This window comes from Dendrobates tinctorius, unplaced genomic scaffold (assembly GCF_039654945.1).
Source record: "Dendrobates tinctorius isolate UK_male_01 unplaced genomic scaffold, ASM3965494v1 ptg000093l, whole genome shotgun sequence".
In the NCBI taxonomy this organism is placed as follows: Eukaryota; Metazoa; Chordata; class Amphibia; order Anura; family Dendrobatidae; genus Dendrobates; species Dendrobates tinctorius.
The window spans coordinates 7057575-7085223 of record NW_027361761.1 but is presented as its reverse complement, the minus strand read 5'-3'; the positions used below and the strand labels follow the sequence as shown (position 1 = coordinate 7085223).

At 44.0% G+C, this 27649-nt stretch overlaps 1 protein-coding gene across 1 annotated transcript in view; it reads right to left on the bottom strand.

The window, feature by feature from the left end:
* LOC141098644 (fibrocystin-like) overlaps positions 1-11935 on the bottom strand; it is a 475648-nt gene extending 463713 nt beyond the window's left edge. The window contains exons 1-2 of the mRNA XM_073586616.1: positions 11806-11935; positions 11115-11254 (exon numbers count right to left, since the gene is read on the bottom strand). Of these exons, the coding sequence (XP_073442717.1) occupies positions 11115-11254; positions 11806-11935 (270 nt within the window). The remainder of the gene's footprint in view (positions 1-11114; positions 11255-11805) is intronic.
* Positions 11936-27649: the final 15714 nt, after the last annotated feature.

Sequence of the window (27649 nt, the reverse complement as noted above, 5' to 3'; positions counted from 1 at the left end):
CGTGGAGACCTCCTGCACTCCCCTGAGCCAGTCTCTACACTCCTAACAGTCCCTATACAAGCTCCGCACCTGTCGCCAAGCTGGAACCTAAGAACCCTAGCTCTCCCTGCACCTAGCCCTTTCTAATGAAATGGATGGTGCAGAAACTAATCCCACCACTGCACTGAAACACACATAAGGTAAGTCACAAACAGGGATAACACCACTTAGCTTTGCTCTGTTGCTCTTGCTCCCAGCAACAGAGTCCACCACCAGAATGCAGCTTTCCTCCTGAATAGCTGCCACCTAACTCTGTCAGAGCTGCAAGGAAATCCCCTCTGTGACTCCTTCCACACCAGGACTCTGACTGTGCTGCAAGGAACTATCTTTAGCTCCTTCCTCCACCAAGGATGGTTGGAAATGACCACTATCACCAACCGTGATTGCAACACCTGACACTCTTTTATAGCAGAGCCAGAGCAATCACACCTGCTTTATAATCACGTGCACTAAACTAAAGTATCAAGTGCAATGACCCTAACGGCCACTGGGGGCAAAACTATCTTTACGCAAACAGCTTAAGGAAAAAAAAAGGTTACTAGTGCATTTATCTGTCATAATCCAAACTGGATCATGACACCCATTGACTTGCATTGGGTTTCGTGTTTCCCGACTTTTCCCTATAGTCGGCCGATTTAGTTCGACTCGACTTTTGAGAAAGTCGGGTTTCATGAAACCCGACTCGACCCTAAAAAAGACAAAGTCGCTCATCTCTAATCTCAAGGGCTGTCACATTGCAGAAGGATCATCTTTATTCTCATTTGCACAAGGAAAGACTAGAAGCAATGGTATGAAACTGAATGGGAGGAGACACAGATTAGATATTAGAAAAAACTTTTTGACCGTTAGAGTGATCAATGAGTGGAACAGGCTGCCACGAGAAGTGGTGAGTTCTCCTTCAATGGAAGTCTTCAAACAGAGGCTGGACAGACATCTGTCTGGGATGATTTAGCAAATCCTGCTTTGAGCAGGGGGTTGGAGCAGATGGCCCAGGAGGTCCCTTCCAGCTCTATGATTCTATGATTAGAAGAATAAACCAAGAGTCAAAATCCTAAGAAAAGATCATTATTATAAAAGTTTTGGAAAACCCCTTTAAGAGTTCCGGTTGATTACCTGACTTTTAGCCTCCAAGGTAGAACAGGGAGAATTTTTCATTCATCCATGGATGATGTGACCTGTGTAATAAGTTGTCAGGTGGCCGGCAACATGGAGGCTGCTACATTGACTCACGCAGGCAAGCAGCACGGCGAAGAGCGTTGACAGATTGCCATTTAACCATCAAACAAAAAGCAAGTGTTCCCGGCCCCAGCCGGCGGTATGACAAGGTTAACATTTCACGTGATGGAATGTAGTGTATTATTTCCCGTTGGAAGGGACCCGTGACTCCAAACACTTCACCTCCATGATGAACAGCATGGTGCAAATTCTCCGTAACCCCTTAGAAAACACAAGAACCCCCCCCCCATCATTTCCACCACCTCAATCTCAAGATGATGGGAAACACAATCCTCAGCTTTAGAAACCATTTTTATTTTTATAACGAAACGTTGCTTCTTCGTTATTTTTTTCCTCCCTGCCATCTGCTCTAATTATTGCTAATGTTCGGCCACCATCTTCTTACAACAATGAAAATAATTACGTCCTGGAGGGCAGAAAAGAAAAGATACAGGGATAAACAAAAGTTAATTACATTTTGCTCTCAGGGAAACAAGCAACTTTCCTAATAAAGAAGCAATTAGGTAGGTAGTGGCATCACTTATAACTACGAAAAATCTGTTTTTCATCGTATCTCTGGATATTTACCATAAGATAATACAGTGTTATGTAAATGGACAAATAAATAAACAGATACATTTTCTTACATGACGGATAATCTCATTATGATGGTTCAAATATTATTTCACCTGCATTTTGTGGAAAAAAAGTCATTTTATACATTATAACAAAGCGATACTGCCCACTATATCATGGAATTGACTACCATAATACCGCCCCCTATGTGCAAGAATATAACTACTATAATACTGCCCCCTATGTACAAGAATATAACTACTATAATACTGCTTCCTATGTACAAGAATATAACTACTATAATACTGCCCCTATGTACAAGAATATAACTACTATAATACTGCTTCCTATGTACAAGAATATAACTACTATAATACTGCCTCTATGTACAAGAATATAACTACTATAATACTGCTCCTATGTACATGAATATAACTACTATAATACTGCCTCTATGTACAAGAATATAACTACTATAATACTGCTCCTATGTACAAGAATATAACTACTATAATACTGCCTCTATGTACAAGAATATAACTACTATAATACTGCCTCCTATGTACAAGAATATAACTACTATAATAATGCCCCTATGTACAAGAATATAACTACTATAATACTGCCCCTATGTACAAGAATATAACTACTATAATACTGCTCCTATGTACAAGAATATAACTACTATAATCATGCTCCTATGTACAAGAATATAACTACTATAATACTGCCCCTATGTACAAGAATATAACTACTATAATACTGCTCCCTATGTACAAGAATATAACTACTATAATACTGCTCCTATGTACAAGAATATAACTACTATAATACTGCTCCTTTGTACAAGAATATAACTACTATAATACTGCTCCCTATGTACAAGAATATAACTACTATAATACTGCTCCTATGTACAAGAATATAGCTACTATAATACTGCTCCCTATGTACAAGAATATATCTACTATAATACTGCTACTATATACAAGAATATAACTACTATAATACTGCCCCTATGTACAAGAATATAACTACTATAATACTGCTCCCTATGTACAAGAATATAACTACTATAATACTGCTCATATGTACAAGAATATAACTACTATAATACTGCCCCTATGTACAAAAATATAACTACCATAATACTGCCCCTTATACAAGAATATACATTGGGTTCGGAAAGTATTCAGACCCCTTTAAATTTTTCACTCTTTGTTTCATTGCAGCCATTTGGTAAATTCAAAAAAGTTTTTTTTTCTCATTAATGTACACTCTGCACCCCATCTTTACTGAAAAAAAACAGAAATATAGAAATTTTTGCAAATTAAAAAAGATAAACTGAAATATCACATGGTCTTAAGTATTCAGACCCTTTGCTCAGTATTGAGTAGAAGCACCTTTTGAGCTAGTACAGCCATGAGTCTTCTTGGGAGCGATGCAACAAGTTCTTCACCCCTGGATTTTGGATCCTCTGCCATTCTTCCTTGCAGATCTTCTCCAGTTCCTTCAGGTTGGATGGTGAACGTTGGTGGACAGCCATTGTCAGGTCTCTCCAGAGATGCTCAATTGGGTTTATTTAGGTCAGGGCTCTGGCTGGGCCAGTCAAGAATGGTCACAGAGTTGTTCTGAAGCCACTATCCCTTGTTATTTTAGCTGTGTGCTTAGGGTCATTGTCTTGTTGGAAGGTGAACCTTCGGCCAAGTCTGAGGTCCACAGCACTCTGGAAGAGGTTTTCATCCAGGATATCTCTGTACTTGGCCGCATTCATGTTTCCTTCAATTGCAACCAGTCGTCCTGTCCCTGCAGCTGAAAAACACCCCCATAGCATGATGCTGCCACCACCATGTTTCACTTTTGGGATTGTATTGGGCAGGTGATGAGCAGTGCCTGGTTTTCTCCACACATACCGCTTAGAATTATCACCAAAATGTTCTATATTTATCTCATCAGACCAGAGATTCTTATTTCTCATAGTCTGGGAGTCCTTCGTGTGTTTTTTTAGCAAACTCTATGTGGGCTCTCATATGTCTGGCACTGAGGAGAGGCTTCCGTCGGGCCACTCTGCCATAAAGGCCCGACTGGTGGAGGGCTGCAGTGATAGTTGACTTTGTGGAACTTTCTCCCATCTCCCTACTGCATCTGTGGAGCTCAGCCACAGTGATCTTGGGGTTCATCTTTACCTCTCTCGCCAAGGCTCTTCTCCCATGATTGCTCTGTTTGGCTGGACGGCCATGTCCAGGAAGACGTCTGGTGGTCCCAAACTTCTTCCATTTAAGGATTATGGAGGCCACTGTGCTCTTAGGAACTTTGAGTACTGCAAAAATTGTTTTGTAACCTTGGCCAGATCTGTGCCTCGCCATAATTCTGTCTCTGAGATCCTTGGCCAGTTCCTTTGACCTCATGATTCTCATTTGGTCTGACATGCACTGTGAGCTGTGAGGTCTTATATAGACAGGTGTGCGCCTTTACAAATCAAGTCCTATCAGTTTAATTACCCACAGCTGGACTCCAATGAAGGAGTAGAACCATCTCAAGGAGGATCACAAGGAAATGGACAGCATGTGACTTAAATGTGACTTAAATATGAGGGTCTGAGCAAAGGGTCTGAATACTTATGACCATGGGATATATCAGTTTTACTTTTCTAATAAATTTGCAAAGATTTCTGCATTTTTCAGTCAAGATGGGGTGCAGAGTGTACATTAATGAGAAAAAAATGAACTTTTTTGAATTTACCAAATGGCTGCAATGAAACAAAGAGAAAAATTTAAAGGGGTCTGAATACTTTCCGTACTCAATGTATTTATCTATCTATTATCTATCTGTAATTTTTGCACGTGTCCGCATTAGTACCTAACATGTACAGACTACAACACCCATCATGCATTTAGGGGGCATCGGTCTTCTCTCCCCTTCGTCCCGCTCATTCCCTGCGTTCTGCTCCGCTCTCGGAGTGATGAGGCGTGTAGAGGAAAATAATAGCTCCTGGCAGGTGATGGTGTTGCAGGAGGCGGCGTGCGATGATTGAGAAGCAGCTCCTCTTCCGCCTGAAGCCTGAGCTTGTCCATTGATTTATCATCAGCTGTGCAATACTAATCCTGCGCGCAGCAATGTGGGGATTCTCATAGGGTCAGAGTTACTTTGATGTCAAAGGCTGTGTGCTCTCATATAGTTCTGAGGGCCTGCGCGTCCTATAGGGGATGTGGACTGTAGATGGGGAAGGCGCGGCGCTGAGAGGTCAATACGATAAAGGTCATCAGCAAATCAATCCCTCCTAATGCACCGAATGGTATTATGTGCAGATGAGCTTTAATACACAAAAGCCTCAGCTTCATAGTAAAAATCTGTAATTGAGCCCCTAACACATGGCCGGCTCTACACTGCGTCTTACCCATATGGTGCACTACACTACACTGCCTAAATATCTGAACAGATTGCGGTTTCTAAATAGTGGCGCTGTAGTCGGCCAGGTATCGCTTCTAAATGACAATGCCATACAGTTCTGCTACCACTGTACACCACAAATATAATGCTGTGCCCCGTACTGGACAGTGCCAACCAGTGCTATATAATACCACCATACTGTGCGGAACTAAAGATAACCTATAGTGATCCAACAATACTACCATGAAGTGCTCAAATACCAACATACTGTAAGGGAATAATACCACCCTGCTGTGCAAAAATAATAACCTACAGTGATCGAATTATACTACCATAAACTACTCAAATACCAACATATTGTAAGGAAATAATACCACCATAATGTGTGGAAATAATGATAACCTACAGTGATAAAAAAATCCATAAAGTGCTCAAATACCAACATACTGTGGGAAAAATAATACCACCATATTGTATAGTAATACCACCACTATACTGGGCGAAAATAATAACCTACAGTGATTGAGTAATACTACCAGAAAGTGCAGAAATATGAAAATATTGTGCGGAAAAAATACCACCATGCTGTACGGAAATAATACCAACATACTGTTTGGAAATAATGCTAACCTATAGTGATCAAGTAATACACTGTGTGCAGAATTATTAGGCAAATGAGTATTTTGATCACATCATCATTTTTATACATGTTGTTCTACTCCAAGCTGTATAGGCTTGAAAGCCATCTGCCAATTATGTAAATCAGGTGATTTGCATCTCTGTAATGAGGAGGGGTGTGGTCTAATGACATCAAAACTCTATGTAAGGTGTGCTTAATTATTAGGCAACTTCCTTTCCTTTGGCAAAATGGGTCAGAAGAAAGATTTGACGGACTCTGAAAAGTCAAAAATTGTGAGATGTCTTGCAGAGGAATGCAGCAGTCTTGAAATTGCCAAACTTTTGAAGCGTGATCACCGAACAATCAAGTGTTTCATGGCAAATATCCAACAGGGTCGCAAGAAGCGTGTTGATAAAAAAAAGGCGCAAAATAACTGCCCATGAATTGAGGAAAATCAAGCGTGAAGCTGCCAAGATGCCATTTGCCACCAGTTTTGCCATATTTCAGAGCTGCAATGTTACTGGAGTATCGAAAAGCTCAAGGTGTGCCATACTCAGGTACATGGCCAAGGTAAGGAAGGCTGGAAAACGACCACCTTTCAACAGGAAACATAAGATAAAACGTCAAGACTGGGCCAAGAAATATCTTAAGACAGATTTTTGTAAGGTTTTATGGACTGAAGAAATGAGAGCGACTCTTGATGGGCCAGATGGATGGGCCCGAGGCTGGATCAGTAAAGGGCCGAGAGCTCCACTCCGACTCAGACGCCAGCCAGGTGGAGGTGGGGTACTGGTATGGGCTGGTATCATCAAAGATGCACTTGTGGGACCCTTTCGGGTTGAGGATGAAGTGAAGCTCAACTCCCAGACCTACTGCCAGTTTCTGGAAGACACCTTCTTCAAGCAGTGGTACAGGAAGAAGTTGGTATCGTTCAAGAAAAACATGATTTTCATGCAGCACAATGCTCCATCACATGTATCCAAATACTCCACAGCGTGGCAGGCCAGTAAAGGTCCAAACGAAGAAAAAATAGTGACATGGCCCCCTTGTTCACCTGATCTGAACCCCATAGAGAACCTGTGGTCCCTCATAAAATGTGAGATCTACAGGGAGTGAAAACAGTACACCTCTGGGAACAGTGTCAGGGAGGCTGTGGTGGCTGCGGCACGCAATGTTGAACGTAAACAGATCAAGCAACACACAGAATCTATGGATGGAAGGAAGGTGAGTGTCATCGTAAAGAAAGGTGGCTATGTTGGTCACGGATTTTTATTCTTTTGTTTTTGAATGTCAGAAATGTTTATTTCTACATTTTGTGTTGTTATATTGGTTTACCTGGTGAAAATAAACAAGTGAGATGGGTATATAGTTGGTTTTTATTAAGTTGCCTAATAATTCTGCACAGTAATAGTTACCTGCACAAACAGATATCCTCCTAAGATAGCCAAATCTAAAAAAAAACCCACTCCAACTTCCAAAAATATTAAGCTTTGATATCTATGAGTCTTGTGGGTTGATTGAGAACATAGTTGTTATAAAATAATAAAAATAATCCTCTCAAATACAGCTTGCCTAATAATTCTGCACACAGTGTATTACCATAATGTGCTCAAATACCATGATATGGTGCTGAAATATCTTCCTTATTGAATAACTAAATAATTAACACCATCTAATGCTCAAATAATATAAATAGGTAATGTCCAAATAATACTACCATATTGTGTTCTAAATAAAACCACATTAGTGTTCCAAATGATGACACTTAATTTTGCTGAAATATCATCAACATACAGTGCACACATAATACCGCCATATAGTGCTGAAATCATACCAAACTACATTGACCAAAAAAATACCACCATATAGTGCTCAAAGAGTACCAACATATATTGCTCAAATAATACCACCATAAAACTATCTAATAATAAAACCATACAGTGCGCAAATGATGCCAACAAATAGTGGCAAAACTATATAATCATATAGTGCCCAAATTATATTAATATACTGTTACCAAATAATAGCACTATGTACAGTAGTGCTTGAGTATTATTAGCATACAGTGCCAAAATAATGCCACCACATAGTGTTCAAATAATACTGCTATTTAATTATCAAATATCACCAAACAGTCCTCAATTAATGACAACACACATTGGCCAAATAATTGCTCGATACAGTAACTAAATAATATCATACAGTGTTCAAATAAAACACAATGGTGCCCAAAAGATACCACTATATAATGCAATAATAATACCACCAAACAGTGACTAAATAATACCATCATAAATTGTTTGAATACCACCATTCATATGACACCACCTTAAAGAAACCAAATTATGCCATAACAAACTGATTAAATGATATGAATGCACAATGACCAAGTATAACACCATATAGTGCATAAAGAATACCAACACATTTTGACCAGATAATATCATCATACTGTGACCATATAGGACCACCATAAAGTGCTCAAATACAACAACACATAGTGACTAAATCATGCCACCATAGAGTTCTCAAAATAGGCCACCTTACAGTTGCTAAAAGATTCCACCATATAGTGACCAGATAGAGCCATAAATAAAACCACCATATAGTACTCAACATATAGTGGTTCCATACATAAAGTAATGTAATAACTATGCTATAAAATTTCTAAATCTGTACTGTTATATAGACTATGTGAAAGGATTCTAATCCTTTGGAGAAAGTAGATTGGTGGCATCCCTTGTTCCAGCGCACCGCCATCTCATGCGACTTATACTACTGTTTACTTCTCAGGTGTCTCACTGCTCATAACTACCAGGTTAGAAGACACAGTGACTGCTAAGAGGCCCAACAACTAAGAGGGGGTCCTCCTTTTCTCCACATAGATTTTACTGCATTATTGAAGACCTGAGTGAAATGACGTTAATTGTTCTATTACTGAGCAGCGCCTCCTACGGGATACTCTATAGAAACCACACCAAAGGGCCGATCCATCATTGCTTTTGCACTTTTTTTGTCCAGTTTTAAGTATTTTTCACCTGTTTTTCATTTACTCCGTAATCATCTTTTCATTTTCCCCATTTTTAAATTCACTTTTTTATGTTTTTTTTTTTTAGTTTGTTATTATGGACTTTCCAGATGTTTTCGCCTAATTCATCATTTGCAGTTTTTCAAAAAGTCACAAAATCTTTGCACAAATGTTCGCCATAAGGGAAGCTTTATATTACTTATGATATACACTTGCACATAGGGGCAGTATTATAGTAGTTATATTATTGTACATAGGGACAGTATTATAGGAGTTATATTCTCGTACATAGGAGCAGTATTATAGTAGTTATATTCTTGTACATAGGGGCAGTATTATAGTAGTTATATTCTTGTACATAGGAGCAGTATTATAGTAGTTATATTCTTGTACATAGGAGCAGTATTATAGTAGTTATATTGTTGTACATAGAGAGCAGTATTATAGTAGTTATATTCTTGTACATAGGGGCAGTAGTATAGTAGTTATATTCTTGTACATAGGTGCAGTATTATAGTAGTTATTCCAGTACATAGGAGCAGTATTATAGAAGTTATATTCTTGTACATAGGGTGCAGTATTATAGTGGTTATCTTCTTGTACATAGGGGCAGTATTATAGTGGTTATATTCTTGTACATAGTAACAGTATTATAGTAGTTATATTCTTGTACATAGGGGCAGTATTATAGTGGTTATATTCTTGTACATAGGGGCAGTATTATAGTAGTTATATTCTTGTACATAGGGGCAGTATTATAGTAGTTATATTCTTGTACATAGGAGCAATATTATAGTTATATTGTATATAGGGGCAGTATTATTGTAGTTATATTCTTGTACATAGGGGGCAGTATTATAGTAGATATATTCTTGTACATAGGGGCAGTATTATAGTAGTTATATTCTTGTACATAGGAACAGTATTATAGTAGTTATATTCTTGTACATAGGGTGCAGTATTATAGTGGTTATCTTCTTGTACATAGGGGCAGTATTATAGTGGTTATATTCTTGTACATAGGAACAGTATTATAGTAGTTATATTCTTGTACATAGGGGCAGTATTATAGTGGTGATATTCTTGTACATAGGAGCAGTATTATAGCAGTTATATTCTTGTACATAGGAGCAGTATTATAGTAGTTATATTCTTGTACATAGGGGGCAGTATTATAGTAGTTATATTCTTGTACATAGGAGGCAGTATTATAGTAGTTATATTCTTGTACATAGGAACAGTATTATAGTAGTTATATTCTTGTACATAGGGAGCAGTATTATAGTAGTTATATTCTTGTACATAGGGGCAGTATTATAGTGGTTATATTCTTGTACATAGGGGCAGTATTATAGTGGTTATATTCTTGTACATAGGGGCAATATTATAGTAGTTATATTCTTGTACATAGGGGCAGTATTATAGTAGTTATATTCTTGTACATAGGAGCAGTATTATAGGAGTTATATTCTTGAACATAGGAGCAGTATTATAGTAGTTATATTCTTGTACATAGGGGCAGTATTATAGGAGTTATATTCTTGTACATAGGAGCAGTATTATAGTAGTTATATTCTTGTACATAGGGGCAGTTTTATAGTAGTTATATTCTTGTACAGAGAGGCAGTATTATAGTAGTTACATTCTTGTACATAGGGGCAGTATTATAGTAGTTATATTCTTGTACATAGGGGCAGTATTATAGTAGTTATATTCTTGTACATAGGACCAGTATTATAGTAGTTATATTCTTGTACATAGGGGCAGTATTATAGTAGTTATATTCTTGTACATAGGGGCAGTATTATAGGAGTTATATTCTTGTACATAGGGGCAGTATTATAGTAGTTATATTCTTGTACATAGGAGGCAGTATTATAGTAGTTATATTCTTGTACATAGGGGCAGTATTATAGAAGTTGTATTCTTGTATATAGGAGCAGTATTATAGTAGTCATATTCTTGTACATAGGACCAGTATTATAGTAGTTATAATCTTGTACATAGGGGCAGTATTGTAGGAGTTATATTATTGTATATCCATCTCAGGGGTGCATGGTCTGACACCAGCCTGAACTTTCTGCCTAGCTGGTAGTACCTCAGAGTGTTATTTGCCCATTTGACAGCCAAGCATTCTTTCTCTACAATAGCATAATCCTTTTCCCAGGAATAGATTTTCCTACTTAGTTATAGGATTGGATGTTCCTCACCATTTATTTCCTTGGACAACAGAGCTCCCAACCAGACCTCTGAGGCATCTGTCTGGACAACAAACTCCTTATTGAAGTCTGGTGTGACCAAGACTGGTTGTTTACACAGGGCGAACCTCAGCTCTTGGACGCCATCTCGGCTTTGAATTACCACTTGGTCATCGACGTCTTTGTGCCCTTAAGGAGGTTGAACAGATGTGCGGCTTTAATGGGGAAATTCGGGATAAAGAGACGATAGTATACCGAAACTTTCAGAAACGCCTTAGACTGTTCCATCCTATCTCATCAGAAACAGGTTAAGCCTCTCAATGAGTTCATCAAAGCGGATCATTGTATACACATCAAACTTGGACACCTCCTTAGGATTCCTGTAATCACTACAAAAGTGCCATTCTCCATCAGGCTTTGGCACAAGGAGGAGCTGGACCAGAAACTCTTTGACTCCACAGTGACCCCCAGGCTCAACATTCTCCTCACCTCTTTCGAAATCACCTTTCATTGGGCGTCGGGAAGTCGATATGGCTTTAGGTTTACCCACTCATGTGGTTTGTTTAGGATTTTGTGTTCGACGACCTGTGTGCATCCTGGCTAGTGGTGGGCACACCCATGGCTGTTTAAAGAAAGTTTGGCTTGGGTACCAGAACAGCACTTGAATCTGATCCCGTACCCCATTCCTATGCTGTCATCTGTGTGACAGTGCGAGAAATACAAGCTCTAATCGGCGGTACCTTTCACATTACCACTGGTCAGTTCTCTGCGGTTCCCAAGCGTGCCACACAGCCGGCAGTGGGATCTGAATACTTGACAGCGTATGGCGAAATACGGCTTCTCACCTTGTAACTTCCATACTGAACCCATCCGCAACAATGTTCCACCCCCTTTTAAATGAAAACACTACAATTTAAATTCTTTGGATAAATTTTGGCCACAGCGGCCACGTTTATTAACAAACAGTAACATATAACCATAAATATACATACAATCGGTATGTAAATATGAGGGGAGGGTTCTTGGAGTAAAAGATCTGGCTTAATATATATGGCAAACAAATGAACCTCTACCATCATGTTACCGTCAGCCGTCCATCACCAGCTCGACGGAACCATACATCCTGTTCCAGGAAGACTAACCACCAAAAGCTCCAGGGGTAAAACCCCGTCCAGAGCCCATTCCAAAATGCCAGATTAACCCCACACAATTTCAAACTGCCTGGAATTGACTTACAATTCCTTCCCCCATCCAATCAGCATCAACTCCACGAACAGCCCTGAACACCTCAGGCTCGTGTGTGCCCCAACGCCACCAGAACTCTCTCAATTCCTTCCTGAAAAATCCAAAGCCCACAATCGCGTTTAAGTGAACCCCATCCTCCAACCAGAAATTTTCAACCCCCGATTCCAATTCAAAATATCTGATGCTCAAACCCCCCATTCCTGGCTACAAACTCGAAACTGCCCTATTTAATTTTACCCTGGCCCTATTAATCCCTTTGAAAGATCTAGCCGCCCTCCATTTTTGTCTAGGTACAATATACGACCACACGGTCAACGTGCCAGGAAAAGATGTCCACAGCCGAAGAAAATCAAAACGCATGTCCCTAATTAATTCCCGAACAGGCCTAACCCCCAAATTATTCCCACCCACCCATATGCATAACAAGAATGTCGGGTGATCTATCCAAACGAGTGGCTCTGGAAAACTTGGCTAGGACGATACTCCCAACCGTTCCTCTAAAAACCCAACCATTGAATCACCACCTGCTACCTACTAAAAACCAGTTGCCTACCGTCTGGCTTTACGTCAGTCCACAGCACCCCCATATGCATGAACGAATGTCCGAAGATCAAGACTAACAAGGGGTCACCACCTGAAAAATACATAACAATCAAGTTCAAACCAATCCCTAACATTCTACGACTGTAATTAATGACGCACATACGTTAAATAACGGTCCGAAATCCACCTGCAAATTCGCCTTATCACGTCCACACCTAAACCAAGACTATCAGCTTCTAAAGCAGCCCCGATCCTGCAAGAATGCGACCCCTACAACCTGGGGTAAGGCCCAACTCCCACAAACTCCTCTTTAAGACCGCAATAAACTGAAAAAAAAACAAGACAAAAATACCACCCCCAGCATGAGACAACAGTGGGCCCACCCTCCCTGGCCACACATTCCAATAGGCTTCCATACACCTTTGCGGCACATCAACGCCCCCTCAACTCTCCCTAATATCACATGTCTACCGCTACCTAATTGATCAGTTTTTGAACTCCTTGTCAAAAAACAATACCTCCCCCCCAAAATTCCATATCTTCCACCAGCAAACCCCCAGCCCTGTCTCTGCTGCGAGACACGATTTCGCCTATCTGCATCGCCCCGAAAAAAAGGCTAAAGAACAAGCTAGCTTAAATAATGCCAATACCAAAGCGGAACAACACATCCCCTCTAAAATCCAGCCCAACCTCTCCAACACACTAAAAAATGCCTAACGCCTGTTTAACCAAGAATTTCTTCGTAACATCCACCGATCCTTGCAACTTAAAACCAAACACTTATCCGGCAATGAATTTATTCACCTTCGAAATTGACCACCAATTTCAGCCGCCTTACCAACTAAAAACAACAGTGCAAACATCTTATCCTCCTCAGACTCCACCGCGCCCCAACGCGACACCCAGCTTTACCATACCCGCCACGATGATTCATATGATGACCAAGTCTGGCTCGTCCCCGACTCCCAAATCAACCTTCCTGCTCGCCCAAAACCACTTGCCACAGATGCGAAGGGCATTCCACTCATGAGACGTCCACTCCTGATGCCAACTCCCGGAAACACAACAACTGGAATTGAGACAATGTGTTAGGCGTCGGATTTCTGTCGCTGCACAGCGAGAATCCCGAGCCTTACTTCCGGCGGTCTCCCATTCCTCTCCAGCCGCAGAGGAGCTTGCTCAGCAAATTCGTTGGTCCCGGTGCTCTGCCCAGACCAGCTCCGTGGGCTTGCTTGCTGCTGTCACCTCTGGCACAGCTATGGCAATGCATGCTGCTCAGCAGCGAGATTCTCCAGGGACGAAGTCCTCATGTCGGGCCACTGAGCATGCCCGTGGTGTGATCTCCCATTGGAGATCGAAGGGCACGTGCTCAGGTCCTGCTCGTGTTCGGATTGGCCCATCCGAGAAGCCAGGAAGGTCCCGGATGCTCGCGGCTATAAAAGGTTCGCATGGCCGCTCGGCCATGCGCTAGGATAGCCAGTATTTTCTGACTTTAAGGAGTGAGTGATGGATGCACGTATGAATGTCTCTGGTGACTGACTCATTATGAAACCCCTACCCTTGGTACGCATGTATTGTGCAGCCTAGCCTGCTAGCGCCCAGGCTTAGGCATAGGTAGGACAGCGTTGAGTCAGATATTAGTCACTATCTGTGACTCGGCACGCCTCAGAGCAAGTGCTCCGCACTCCTTAGCCAGCGTCTATAGCGGTGTTCGTGCCTTGGGGTGGAGTTCTGTGGCTGTTTGCTGTGCGCTCTGTGGCCGGGCTGTGTGAGCTAAACAGGCTCCGGCATTCACTTTCAAGCGGCTGTGCGGTTCTGTGAAGTAACAGAATCCGCTCCTGTTCACACTGAGTGACGTAACCCACGTGTGACTGTTTTCACGCCGCTCTTCCCTTCCGCCATTACCTAGCAGCAGTGTACCACCTCTGCACGGTGGACCCCGGGCTGCGAACGCACTCTCTACTATTTTATAATCTGGTGCGTTTCGCCAGCCCTAACATAATGCATCTGCAATTGAGTTTTGCACGACTGGTACATACACTGCCTAAATCCAAGCATTCAGCTGCAAGCACCTAAGAACCGATACTCTAACCAACTTGATCACCGGGGGAGATGAAGCTGACATTTTTGAACCCCTCTCCATAATCTTTGAAAATTCTTGGAGAACAGAAGTCTCAGAAGACTGGAGAAGAGCAAATGTTGTTCCTATCTTCAAAAAGGGGAAGAAGGTGGACCCAGGCAACTATAGGCCGGTGAGTCTGACTTCTATACCAGGAAAGATCTTTGAACAAATTATTAAACAACATGTATGTAAGTACCTGGATAAGAATGAAGTGATTAAACAGAGTCAGCATGGGTTTGTAACTAATAAGTCATGTCAGACTAACTTAATTTCCTTCTATGACAGAATCACTGATTGGGTGGATCAGGGAAATGAGGTAGATATAGTATATCTTGACTTCAGCAAAGCATTTGACAAAGTATCTCACGGAATCCTTATTGAAAAAATGACTAAGTATGGAATGGACAAGGCAACTGTTAAGTGGATTCATAACTGGCTTAGTGATCGGACCCAAAGAGTGGTTGTAAATGGCTGCACATCCAGTTGGAAGAATGGCTCAAGAGGGGTACCACAGGGCTCTGTCCTGGGCCCTGAATTGTTCAACATCTTTATCAACGATTTAGATGAAGGAATTGAGGGTAAACTGATTAAATTTGCTGATGACACAAAGCTAGGAGGGATAGCTAATACTAGAGAAGAGAGAGAGAGGATTCAAAAAGATATAAATAAACTTGAGCAGTGGGCAGCAACTAACAGAATGGTTTTTAACAGGGAAAAATGCAAAGTACTACATCTGGAAAATAACAATGAAAAAAGCATATACAGAATGGAAGGAATAGGGCTAAGCAACAGCACATGTGAAAAAGATTGGGTACACTAATAGATCACAGACTGAATATGAGTCAACAGTGTGATGCAGCAGCAAAAAAGGCAAATGCAATTCTAGGATGTATTAACAGAAGCATACAGTCTAGATCACGTGAAGTCAATATTGCCCTCTACTCCTCTTTGGTCAGACCTCATCTTGAATACTGTGTCCAGTTTTGGGCACCTCATTTTAAAAAAGACATCAACAAACTGGAGCAAGTTCAGAAAAGAGCGACCAGAATGGTGACCGGTCTGCAAACCATGTCTTATGAGGAAAGGTTGCAGGATTTGGGATTGTTTAGCTTGGAAAAAGAAGACTGAGAGGAGACTTAATAGCTGTCTACAAATATCTCAAGGGCTGTCACATTTCAGAAGGATCATCTTTATTCTCATTTGCACAAGGAAAGACTAGAAGCAATGGGATGAAACTGAATGGGAGGAGACACAGATTAGACATTAGAAAAAACTTTTTGAACAGTTAGAGTGATCAATGAGTGGAACAGGCTGCCACAAGAGGTGGTGGGTTCTCCTTCAATAGAAGTCTTCAAACAGAGGCTGGACAGACAACTGTCTGGGATGATTTAGCGAATCCTGCTTTGAGCAGGGGGTTGGACCAGATGGCCCAGGAGGTCCCTTCCAACTCTACGATTCTATGTTAAACACTGACGCTCATATTGTCGCAATGAAACCTAACTCTCTGGTTTGTGAACATGTTACCCCAGACTGAGACCGAAACAATAATTGGGAACAATGCCAATAAAGCCAGGTTTTTTGTAAGGTCCATCTTCTTCCATGTCTCCGGCTAAATTCCAACACACCACTTACCCTTACAATAGGCCCCATAACCAATTCCGCCTGCGGCGTCTGTGTAGATCTCACATTCAAAGTTGTCCAAAACCTCGCGTTGCATCAACGACCGACCATTATAACTTCCCAAAAAACTCTGACAGACCATCAAATCCTCCCTTTGTCCCTTATTCAACCAAATTAAATGGTGCGCAGCCCTCATCCCTGCTGTTGCTCCTGATAACCTGAGGCAAAAAATTTGGCCCATGGGCAAGATTCTGCACGCGAAATTCAATCTGCCCAACAACGACTGCAGCTCCTTCAACGTCACTTCCATAGTTTTCAGATTCTATCCATCTCCTGCCTAAGGCCTGTTTCACACATCAGTTTTTTCCCATCAGTCAAGATCCGCCAATTTTTTTAAAAAACGGATCCACCAAAAAAGGGGCGGATCCATTTTTTACACCCATAGACTTACATTATTGGCGGGTCCTGACTGACGGTCGTCCGTCACACCCGTTATTGTACGGATCCGCCAAGATTTTAGCGGCTCCGGGGCGGATGAGACGGACCCTGCAACGTTTTTTTGCAATGACGGTCGGCTATTTTCACTCCAGGAAGCATTTTAACCCTTAACTACCGCCCGCCCGAGAGCCGCTAAAATCTCTCTCTCGCTCTTGCAATAATCGTGATCGCGCGAGTCGGGCGGGATCGCGCACCAACTCCCGTGATGATCGTGCGGGATCGCGCTCCAACTCCCGCGATGCTCTGGTGGGATCGCGCTCCAACTCCCGCGATGCTCCGGCAGGATCGTGCACCAACTCCCGCGATGAACGGGTGGGGTCGCGTACCAACTCCCGCGATGATCGGGCGGGATCACGTTACAACTCCCGCAATGATCGGGCGGGATCGGGCTAGAACTCCCGCAATGCTCCGGCGGGATCGCGTTCCAACTCACGTGCGATCGCGCTCCATATCCCAACTGCGATCTACATCCAAATCGCGATCACCGGATCATGCCGGCGAGTTCCCCGCTCTCTTCTCACGGCCCCAACTACATCACCGGTAAAAATTTTTTGCAGGACCGCGGTTCCTTTAACGCTCCTAGATCGGCGGATCACGTCACACCAACGGTCCGGTGGCTCCCGTTGGTGTTTTGACGGTCACGGATCCGATCTCCGCCTTTTTGGCGGCTGGCAACTGACTGCAGGAATGTAAGTGTGAAACAGGCCTAAGCAAAGATAATTTGTCTTCCGGCAGCCGACACTCCATCCGTTCCGAATCAGTTATTATCCCCAGGGAACTTAAAACGGTCCTAGGGCCTTCTGTCTTTTCCTTTGCCAGCAGCACACCAAAATGAAACCCTCACCATAGCCGCTAACGCATTCCTGCACAACAATGAATCAGGAGGACCTATAAACTATCTAGATAGAAACCCCATTCCAAAAACAACCCAACAATGGAATGCTATCCGGGTGAGCCGGTAATCTGAAAGCCGATCCAATGTCAGTCTTTGCTAGCAAAGTCCCCGAGCCGTAATTGTGCAGGTTTGAAACCTCCCCGCCAATCGCAGTCATGGGGGGCTTTCTTCTAGCTGCGCCCTACTCCAGCCCCCATCTTTACGTACTCAATGTAGATTGATAAATAGATAATAGATAGATAAGATGGAGCAGAGAGTAGCACCTGAACAATGGCAATAGTTGGGTGCAAGGCTTCACAGGTACATACCAGTTCTTATATTAGAAAAATCAAAGAAGCAGCACACCATCATCTTAGTGCAATGAAAGCTAGTTTAATATCCCAGTTGTGCGCGACGTTTCGGCTCTGTGCATGAGCCTTTCTCAACCAGTATAGAATTGCACATTCAGGATATTTAAAGAATGCAACGAATACAATTTACATCAATTAGTATCAAACAATACAATTTCATATCTGTTATTCCATATTTATATATAAAGTGCAGAAGGATTTTATTTGCAACACTATAAAGTGAAAAACAAAAGTGCCCATAGTGCAATAGAATATAAGAATCCATAAACACGTCAATTGATTGTAATGTGAACAGCTGTGAGGATTACAATGCCACATGACTCCCCCCATTCCTAATAACGCTGCTACCAGCGTCCTATGAGATCAACTGCGCATGTCAGGAAGAAACCGCAATCCCATCTGTGCCATCCTCGGCATCAAAAGAGATCAACTGCGCGCGTCAGAAAGCAAAAACAAAACGAAAGTTTGCGCAACTGCGCTCCGATCATCGCAGCGCCATCTTTACTATTAGAGATCCTTCTCGCGCATGCGCAGTCGCGTCTTTTAATTGCAGACATGTATTTCTGCTGTTATAAGCACCCAGCACCACAAATTTTCCCCACTTACTGGGTTTCAACAGTGCCGTTACAAAAGATCCTCTGACCATCTACTAAAGAGACCATAGAAAAGGCAACGGATTATTCCTTAAAGGAACAGGGACACCTCCCATTAGCTGGGGCTGGTAACCTGTTAACCTAGAGGATCAATGGGAGTTCTGTTCCCCTCACACGGAACTACACTCCACCTCTGTCCCTTGATGGAATTCTATATAATGCCCAATTTTCTGCAACAAGCGATTCTTATAATCACAGAATGGTCATCTTTATAACAATATAGGGTGCTTTAGAAAAAATAATCAAAATATAACGACTAATATATAGAAAAAAAGGAAAAAAAAAAAAGAAAATAATGACATGGTGTCTTAGGCTAGTTTCACACTAGCGCTTTTGAGCGCAGCGACGGCCTGCGCACGGCCGCCGCTAAGCCCCGCCCCCTGCCGCGCCTCCGCCGGTAGCTCCGCCAAACTGCAGCAGGTTGCGTTTGGCGCAGGTCGGCGCACCGTCAAAAAGGCACATGCGCCGCCAAACGCATACTGTGCACGGCCTGCGCCCCCAGTGATAAAGATAGGGGACGCAGGACGCATGCAGCGTCATGTGCCGGTAGGCGGAGCTACCGGCAGAGGCGCGGCAGGGGGAGGGGCTTAGCAGCGGCCGTGCGCAGGCCGTCGCTGCTCTCAAAAGCGCTAGTGTGAAACTAGCCTTATGCAGTCTTGCTGCTAATCCATAATGGGATGAGTCATGTTTCCCAAAAAGTCCCCAGCAGCATTAGGCCGGGGTCACACTAACCGACGCAAAATACGGTCAGTATTTTACATGCGTAATACGGATGAATGGCCCCTAAACAGTGCTCCGTATGTCATCCGTAATCAAGGTGTGGTCGCGTATTTTGCGCATCTAAGCATCCGTATGGCATCCGTATGGTGAGATTTTCTCGCAGGCTTGCAAAATGGACATATAATGGAGCCCTATGACAGGGTTTATAACAGAAACCAAAGAATAGATAAAGACACATAGAATGCATATATATATATATATATATATATATATATATATATTCTATGTGTATATATCTATTCTTTAGTTTCTTTATTAACCCCTTACCTACAATTGACGTAATATTCCGTCCATGTGACCATGGACCTAATTACCATGGACGGAATATTACGTCATGCCCTTTAATGCGACATCGCGACTTAAGTCGCGGTGATCGCATTAAAATGCCGATGCCATCTTACCTCAGGATAGATGGCCTCGGCATCCCGGGCAGTCTCCGCCCTGGCCCGCCCCTCTCTGAGCTGTGATTGGCTGTTCAATTCAGAACAACCAATCACAGCAACTCTCTTTGTTTCAGCCAATCAGATTGGCTGAAACAACAGGAATCTAGGCTAGGATCGAGTACCGATGTACTTGATCCTAGGACCGGTGCCTGGCAACGCCAGGCACCGGAGAAAAGCCCCCAGATTGGCGCGATCGCCGATCTAATCGATCGCGCCAATCGCAGCGCACAGCGGCGCAATATCGCCGCTGTGCCCTGCCGGTACCGGCCCGGATCGGTGCTGTAATAGCACCGATCCTAGGCCAGAGCCTAGGACAGGCCCAGTAGGGCCTGCAGGAAGTGGTTGGCGCGATCGATTAGATCGGCGATCGCGCCAGCCACAGGGCACAGCTGCGGTCACCATGTGACCGCTCTGTGCCCTGCTGATGACCTGGCCATGACCTGCCTAGGAATCGGAGCTGTGAGCTCCGATCCTAGGCAGTTACCATGGTCACCAGGCAGATCAGGGATTGGTGGGATCGATGTAATCATTCGATCCCACCAATGACAGGTCACAGCAGCGAAGTGACCGCTCTGTGACCTGCCCCCTGACCTGCCTCTGACCTGTCTAACCTGTCTGCAGGGGTCCTCACTCTAGCTGAGGATTCCTGCAGAGAGGTCGGACGCAGCAAGAGCTCCTGTGCTGGGTATTGTGGTGCCACAGCTTGTAGCATCGCAATCCCTGCAGAAGAAAGAAGAAGAAGAAAGAAAACTACAACTGTAAGTGCTAATTGATCCCTGATCCCCTGCCCAATCTATCTTCACCCCCCCACCTATCTTCATTCCCCCGTCCCCCCTTTTACCCCCCTCACCCCCCTTTTACCCCCTCCACCCCCCCCTTTTGGCCCGCCTCCGTGTGCAGCCGCCAAGCGTTGATCGGTGACGCAGTTCACCGATCAACACTTGTGCTCGCCTTTTTTTACTCCGCACACACATCCCGTTTTTCATTTTTTTCTCCCCCCCTTGTGCCACCTAACTACAACCCTAACTGACCCCTGCCCAATCTTTCTTCATCCACCCCAATCCCCCCATCCCCCTTCCCCCTATTTTTACCCCCCTCCACCCCACTTTTGCGCCACCTCCGTGCGCAGCCACCGAGCGTTGATCGGTGACGCAGTTCACCGATCAACACTCGTGCTCGCCTTTTTTCCTTCGCACACACATCCCGTTTTTCATTTTTTTTCTCCCCCCCTTGTGCCACCTAACAACAACCCTAACTGACCCCTGCCCAATCTCTCTTCATCCACCCCAATCCCCCCATCCCCCACCCCCCTCCACCCCACTTTTGCGCCACCTGCCTGCCGTTTTAAATTTTTTTCTCCCCTTTTTGTGCCACGTAACTACAACCCTAACTGTTGATCCCTGTCCGATCTCTATTCATCCACCCCAATCCCCCCAGCCCCCTCTTTTTACCCCCCTTTGTGCCGTTTCCGTGTGCACATTTAGCAGCCGCTGAATTTTGATAAGTGACGCAATTCACTTATAAAAGTTCGTGCCGGCTGTTTTCCATTTTTCTTTTTCACCTCCCCCCCCCCCCTTTGAGCCACCCCTGTGCACACATCCAGCAGCCACTGAATTTTGGTAAGTGACGCCGTTCACTTACCATATCTAGGTCCTGCTGTTTTAGACTTTTTTTTCCACATTTCCTTTTAGCTTTTTCTTACAGGATAGTGTGCACCAATCACTAGCCCCCCACCACATACACAGTTATAAATAAAGTACACCCAAGCACCATATTTACACAAAAAAATGTCCCGCCCATCACGTTCCTCCCAACAGCGCTATTCAATGGAGGAGGCATATTCTTACCTTGCCTCCGACACTGATAGCGAGGATGACGATCCGACTTTTCTTTATTTTTCGGATTCTTCATCCTCTTCTTCTTCCTCTTCCCCCTCCTCATCTTCCTCCTCGGGTCCTGCGGAACCGCCACGCAGACGCTCCAGGACAGAAGATGAGGCAGCGCCCACCATGCCCGCAGCTGATTCAGCAGACCCTGTGTGGACCTCGCCCCCCGAAAATTACGAGCCACTGATTCCTGATTTTGTGGCAGAATCAGGAATCAAGTTTGACACCACCGGCCTCACAGAAATGGACTTTTTCAAAGTCTTTTTCTCTGAGGATTTTGTTAACCACATGGTGGAGCAAACTAATTTGTACGCTCGGCAATTTTTGGAGCAAAACCCGCTTTCATCCTATACTAACTGGTCTCCTGTGGACGCAGTTGAAATGACGAAGTTTTGGGGCCTGGTCCTCCACATGGGTATCCTGAAGAAGCCTGAAATTTCGCAATATTGGAGTGTTGATATTTTATACAACACTCCAGTATTCCGAATGGTCATGGCCCGGGCGCGTTTTCAGGCCATCCTCAAGTTTCTGCATTATAACGATAATGCACAGTGTCTCGCACGAGATGACCCCAACTTTGACCGTCTGTTCAAAGTTCGGCCGGTCATCGAACACTTCAACAAAAAGTTTGCTGAAGTGTACGTGCTCCAAAGGAACATCTGTGTGGACGAGTCCTTGGTCCATTTTAAGGGCAGGCTCGGATTCCGTCAATACCTGCCCAGTAAGAGGGCCAGGTACGGAATCAAACTCTATAAGCTGTGTGAGAGTACCTCAGGGTACACCCACAGGTTTAGAGTGTATGAAGGAAAGGACACCAGGATTGAACCCCCTGAGTGTCCTCCTGACCTGGGAGTGAGTGGGAAAATTGTGTGGGATTTGGTGCACCCACTGCTGGATAAAGGTTATCACCTCTACACTGATAACTTTTATACCAGTGTCCCACTCTACAAAGCCCTCTTTGCGCGAGGTACCGCAGCTTGCGGTACTGTCCGCAAAAATCAGAGAGGCCTCCCGAAGACGCTACTTGGGCAGATGCTCCGAAAAGGTGAGAGCAGGGCCCAATGTAGCGACCACCTGCTGGTGGTCAAGTACAAGGACAAGAGGGATGTCTTTCTCTTGACCACCATACACGGTGATGGCAGCGCCCTCAGCACTGTACGGGGTACCTCGGCACAGGTCAGCAAACCTGAATGTGTGCTGGGGTACAATAAAAACATGGGGGGCGTTGATCGCTCCGATCAATACCTCCAACCGTACAATGCTTTGAGAAAGGCCAAGGCGTGGTACAAAAAGCTGGTCGTGCACATCATCCAATTGGCAATGCTCAACGCATTCCTATTGTCACAATGTGCATGCCCCAGCGATACGTCGTACCTTCAGTTTCAGGAGGTAGTGGTTAAGGCCCTGATGTTTGGCACTCAGGAAGGAGCGGGCCCCAGAACTTCCGGAACTGAAGGTGCTCGTATTGTACCAGGTCAGCATTTCCCGGGGGAGGTCCCGCAAACTGGAAAAAGAGGTAAATCGCAAAAAAGGTGCCGAGTGTGTTACAAAAACGGAATACGCAAGGACACCATTTATCAATGCGACACCTGCCCCGAAAAACCTGGCCTGTGTATGAAGGATTGCTTCAAATTGTACCACACCTCAATGCACTACTAAATTTCGTTACCGGAAACATTAGATTAGTTGGGGCACATCTAGATAAGTTCCTTGGGGGTCTAGTTTCCAAATCAATGTCACTTGTGGGTTTTTTTTACTGTTTAGGCACATCAGGGGCTCTGCAAATGGAAAATGACGCCCACAGACCATTCCATCTAAGTCTGCATTTCAAAACGTCACTCCCTTCCGACCCTGCCGTGTGCCTAAACAGTTTTTTCCCACATATGGGGTACCAGCGTACTCAGGACAAATTGGACAACAACTTTTGGGGTCCAATTTCTCCTCTTACGCTTGGGAAAATTGAAAATTGGGGACTAAACGATCATTTTTGTGGGCACAAAATAGGATTTTTTATTTTCACGCCTGGGCAGTATAAACTTTAGTGAAACACTTGGGGGTTCAAAGTTCTCACCACATATCTAGATAAGTTCCTTAGGGGGTCTAGTTTCCAAAATGGGGTCACTTGTGGGGGGTTTCTACTGTTTAACCACATCAGGGGCTCTGCAAACGGAACATGACGCCCGCAGACCATTCCATCAAAGTCTGCATTCCAAAGCGTCACTTCTTCCCTTCTGAGCCCCGACGTGTGCCCAAACAGTAGTTTTCCCCCACATATGGGGCACCAGCATACTCAGGACAAATTGGAAAACAACTTTTGGGGTCCAATTTCTCCTCTTACGCTTGGGAAAATTGAAAATTGGGGACTAAACGATCATTTTTGTGGGCACAAAATAGGATTTTTTATTTTCACGCCTGGGCAGTATAAACTTTAGTGAAACACTTGGGGGTTCAAAGTTCTCACCACATATCTAGATAAGTTCCTTAGGGGGTCTAGTTTCCAAAATGGGGTCACTTGTGGGGGGTTTCTACTGTTTAACCACATCAGGGGCTCTGCAAACAGAACATGACGCCCGCAGACCATTCCATCAAAATCTGCATTCCAAAGCGTCACTTCTTCCCTTCTGAGCCCCGACGTGTGCCCAAACAGTAGTTTTCCCCCACATATGGGGCACCAGCGTACTCAGGACAAATTGGAAAACAACTTTTGGGGTCCAATTTCTCCTCTTACGCTTGGGAAAATTGAAAATTGGGGACTAAACGATCATTTTTGTGGGCACAAAATAGGATTTATTATTTTCACGCCTGGGCAGTATAAACTTTAGTGAAACACTTGGGGGTTCAAAGTTCTCACCACATATCTAGATAAATTCCTTAGGGGGTCTAGTTTCCAAAATGGGGTCACTTGTGGGGGGTTTCTACTGTTTAACCACATCAGGGGCTCTGCAAACGGAACATGACGCCCGCAGACCATTCCATCAAAGTCTGCATTCCAAAGCGTCACTTCTTCCCTTCTGAGCACCGACGTGTGCCCAAACAGTAGTTTTCCCCCACATATGGGGCACCAGCGTACTCAGGACAAATTGGAAAACAACTTTTGGGGTCCAATTTCTCCTGTTACGCTTGGGAAAATTAAAAATTGGGGACTAAACGATCATTTTTGTGGGCACAAAATAGGATTTATTATTTTCACGCCTGGGCAGTATAAACTTTAGTGAAACACTTGGGGGTTCAAAGTTCTCACCACATATCTAGTTAAGTTCCTTAGGGGGTCTAGTTTCCAAAATGGGGTCACTTGTGGGGGGTTTCCACTGTTTGAGCACATTGGGGGCTCGTCAAACGCAACATGGCGTCCAATCTCAATTCCAGCCAATTTTAGGTTGAAAAAGTCAAGCGGCGCTGCTTCCCTTCCGAGCCCTGCCGTGCGCCCAATCAGTGGTCCCCCCCACATACAGAGTATCAGCGTACTCAGGACAAATTGGACAACAACTTTTGACGTCCAATTTCTCCTTCTACCTTTGGGAAAATAAAAAATTGGGGACTAAACGATCATGTTTGTGGAAAAAATATGATTTTTTATTTTCACGCCCGGGCGTTATAAACTCCTGTAAAGCCCTAGGGGGTTCAAGGTGCTCACCACACATCTAGATAAGTTCCTTAGGGGGTCTAGTTTCCAAAATGGGGTCACTTGTGGGGGGTTTCCACTGTTTGGGCACATTGGGGGCTCGTCAAACGCAACATGGCGTCCAATCTCAATTCCAGTCAATTTTAGGTTGAAAAAGTCAAGCGGCGCTGCTTCCCTTCCGAGCCCTGCCGTGCGCCCAAACAGTGGTCCCCCCCACATATAGAGTATCAGCGTACTCAGGACAAATTGGACAACAACTTTTGGGGTCCAATTTCTCCTGCTACCTTTGGGAAAATAAAAAATTGGGGACTAAACGATCATGTTTGTGGAAAAAATATGATTTTTTATTTTCACGCCCGGGCGTTATAAACTCCTGTGAAGCCCCAGGGGGTTCAAGGTGCTCACCACACATCTAGATAAGTTCCTTAGGGGGTCTAGTTTCCAAAATGGGGTCACTTGTGGGGGGTTTCCACTGTTTGGGCACATTAGGGGCTCGTCAAACGCAACATGGCGTCCAATCTCAATTCCAGCCAATTTTAGGTTGAAAAAGTCAAGCGGCGCTGCTTCCCTTCCGAGCCCTGCCGTGCGCCCAAACAGTGGTCCCCCCCACATATAGAGTATCAGCGTACTCAGGACAAATTGGACAACAACTTTTGGGGTCCAATTTCTCCTGCTACCTTTGGGAAAATAAAAAATTGGGGACTAAACGATCATGTTTGTGGAAAAAATATGATTTTTTATTTTCACGCCCGGGCGTTATAAACTCCTGTGAAGCCCCAGGGGGTTCAAGGTGCTCACCACACATCTAGATAAGTTCCTTAGGGGGTCTAGTTTCCAAAATGGGGTCACTTGTGGGGGGTTTCCACTGTTTGGGCACATTAGGGGCTCGTCAAAGGCAACATGGCGTCCAATCTCAATTCCAGCCAATTTTAGGTTGAAAAAGTCAAGCGGCGCTGCTTCCCTTCCGAGCCCTGCCGTGCGCCCAAACAGTGGTCCCCCCCACATATAGAGTTTCAGCGTACTCAGGACAAATTGGACAACAACTTTTGGGGTCCAATTTCTCCTGCTACCTTTGGGAAAATAAAAAATTGGGGACTAAACGATCATGTTTGTGGAAAAAATATGATTTTCTATTTTCACACCCGGGCGTTATAAACTCCTGTGAAGCCTCAGGGGGTTCAAGGTGCTCACCACACATCTAGATAAGTTCCTTAGGGGGTCTAGTTTCCAAAATGGGGTCACTTGTGGGGGGTTTCCACTGTTTGGGCACATTAGGGGCTCGTCAAACGCAACATGGCGTCCAATCTCAATTCCAGCCAATTTTAGGTTGAAAAAGTCAAGCGGCGCTGCTTCCCTTCCGAGCCCTGCCGTGCGCCCAAACAGTGGTCCCCCCCACATATAGAGTATCAGCGTACTCAGGACAAATTGGACAACAACTTTTGGGGTCCAATTTCTCCTGCTACCTTTGGGAAAATAAAAAATTGGGGACTAAACGATCATGTTTGTGGAAAAAATATGATTTTTTATTTTCACGCCCGGGCGTTATAAACTCCTGTGAAGCCCCAGGGGGTTCAAGGTGCTCACCACACATCTAGATAAGTTCCTTAGGGGGTCTAGTTTCCAAAATGGGGTCACTTGTGGGGGGTTTCCACTGTTTGGGCACATTGGGGGCTCGTCAAACGCAACATGGCGTCCAATCTCAATTCCAGTCAATTTTAGGTTGAAAAAGTCAAGCGGCGCTGCTTCCCTTCCGAGCCCTGCCGTGCGCCCAAACAGTGGTCCCCCCCACATATAGAGTATCAGCGTACTCAGGACAAATTGGACAACAACTTTTGGGGTCCAATTTCTCCTGCTACCTTTGGGAAAATAAAAAATTGGGGACTAAACGATCATGTTTGTGGAAAAAATATGATTTTTTATTTTCACG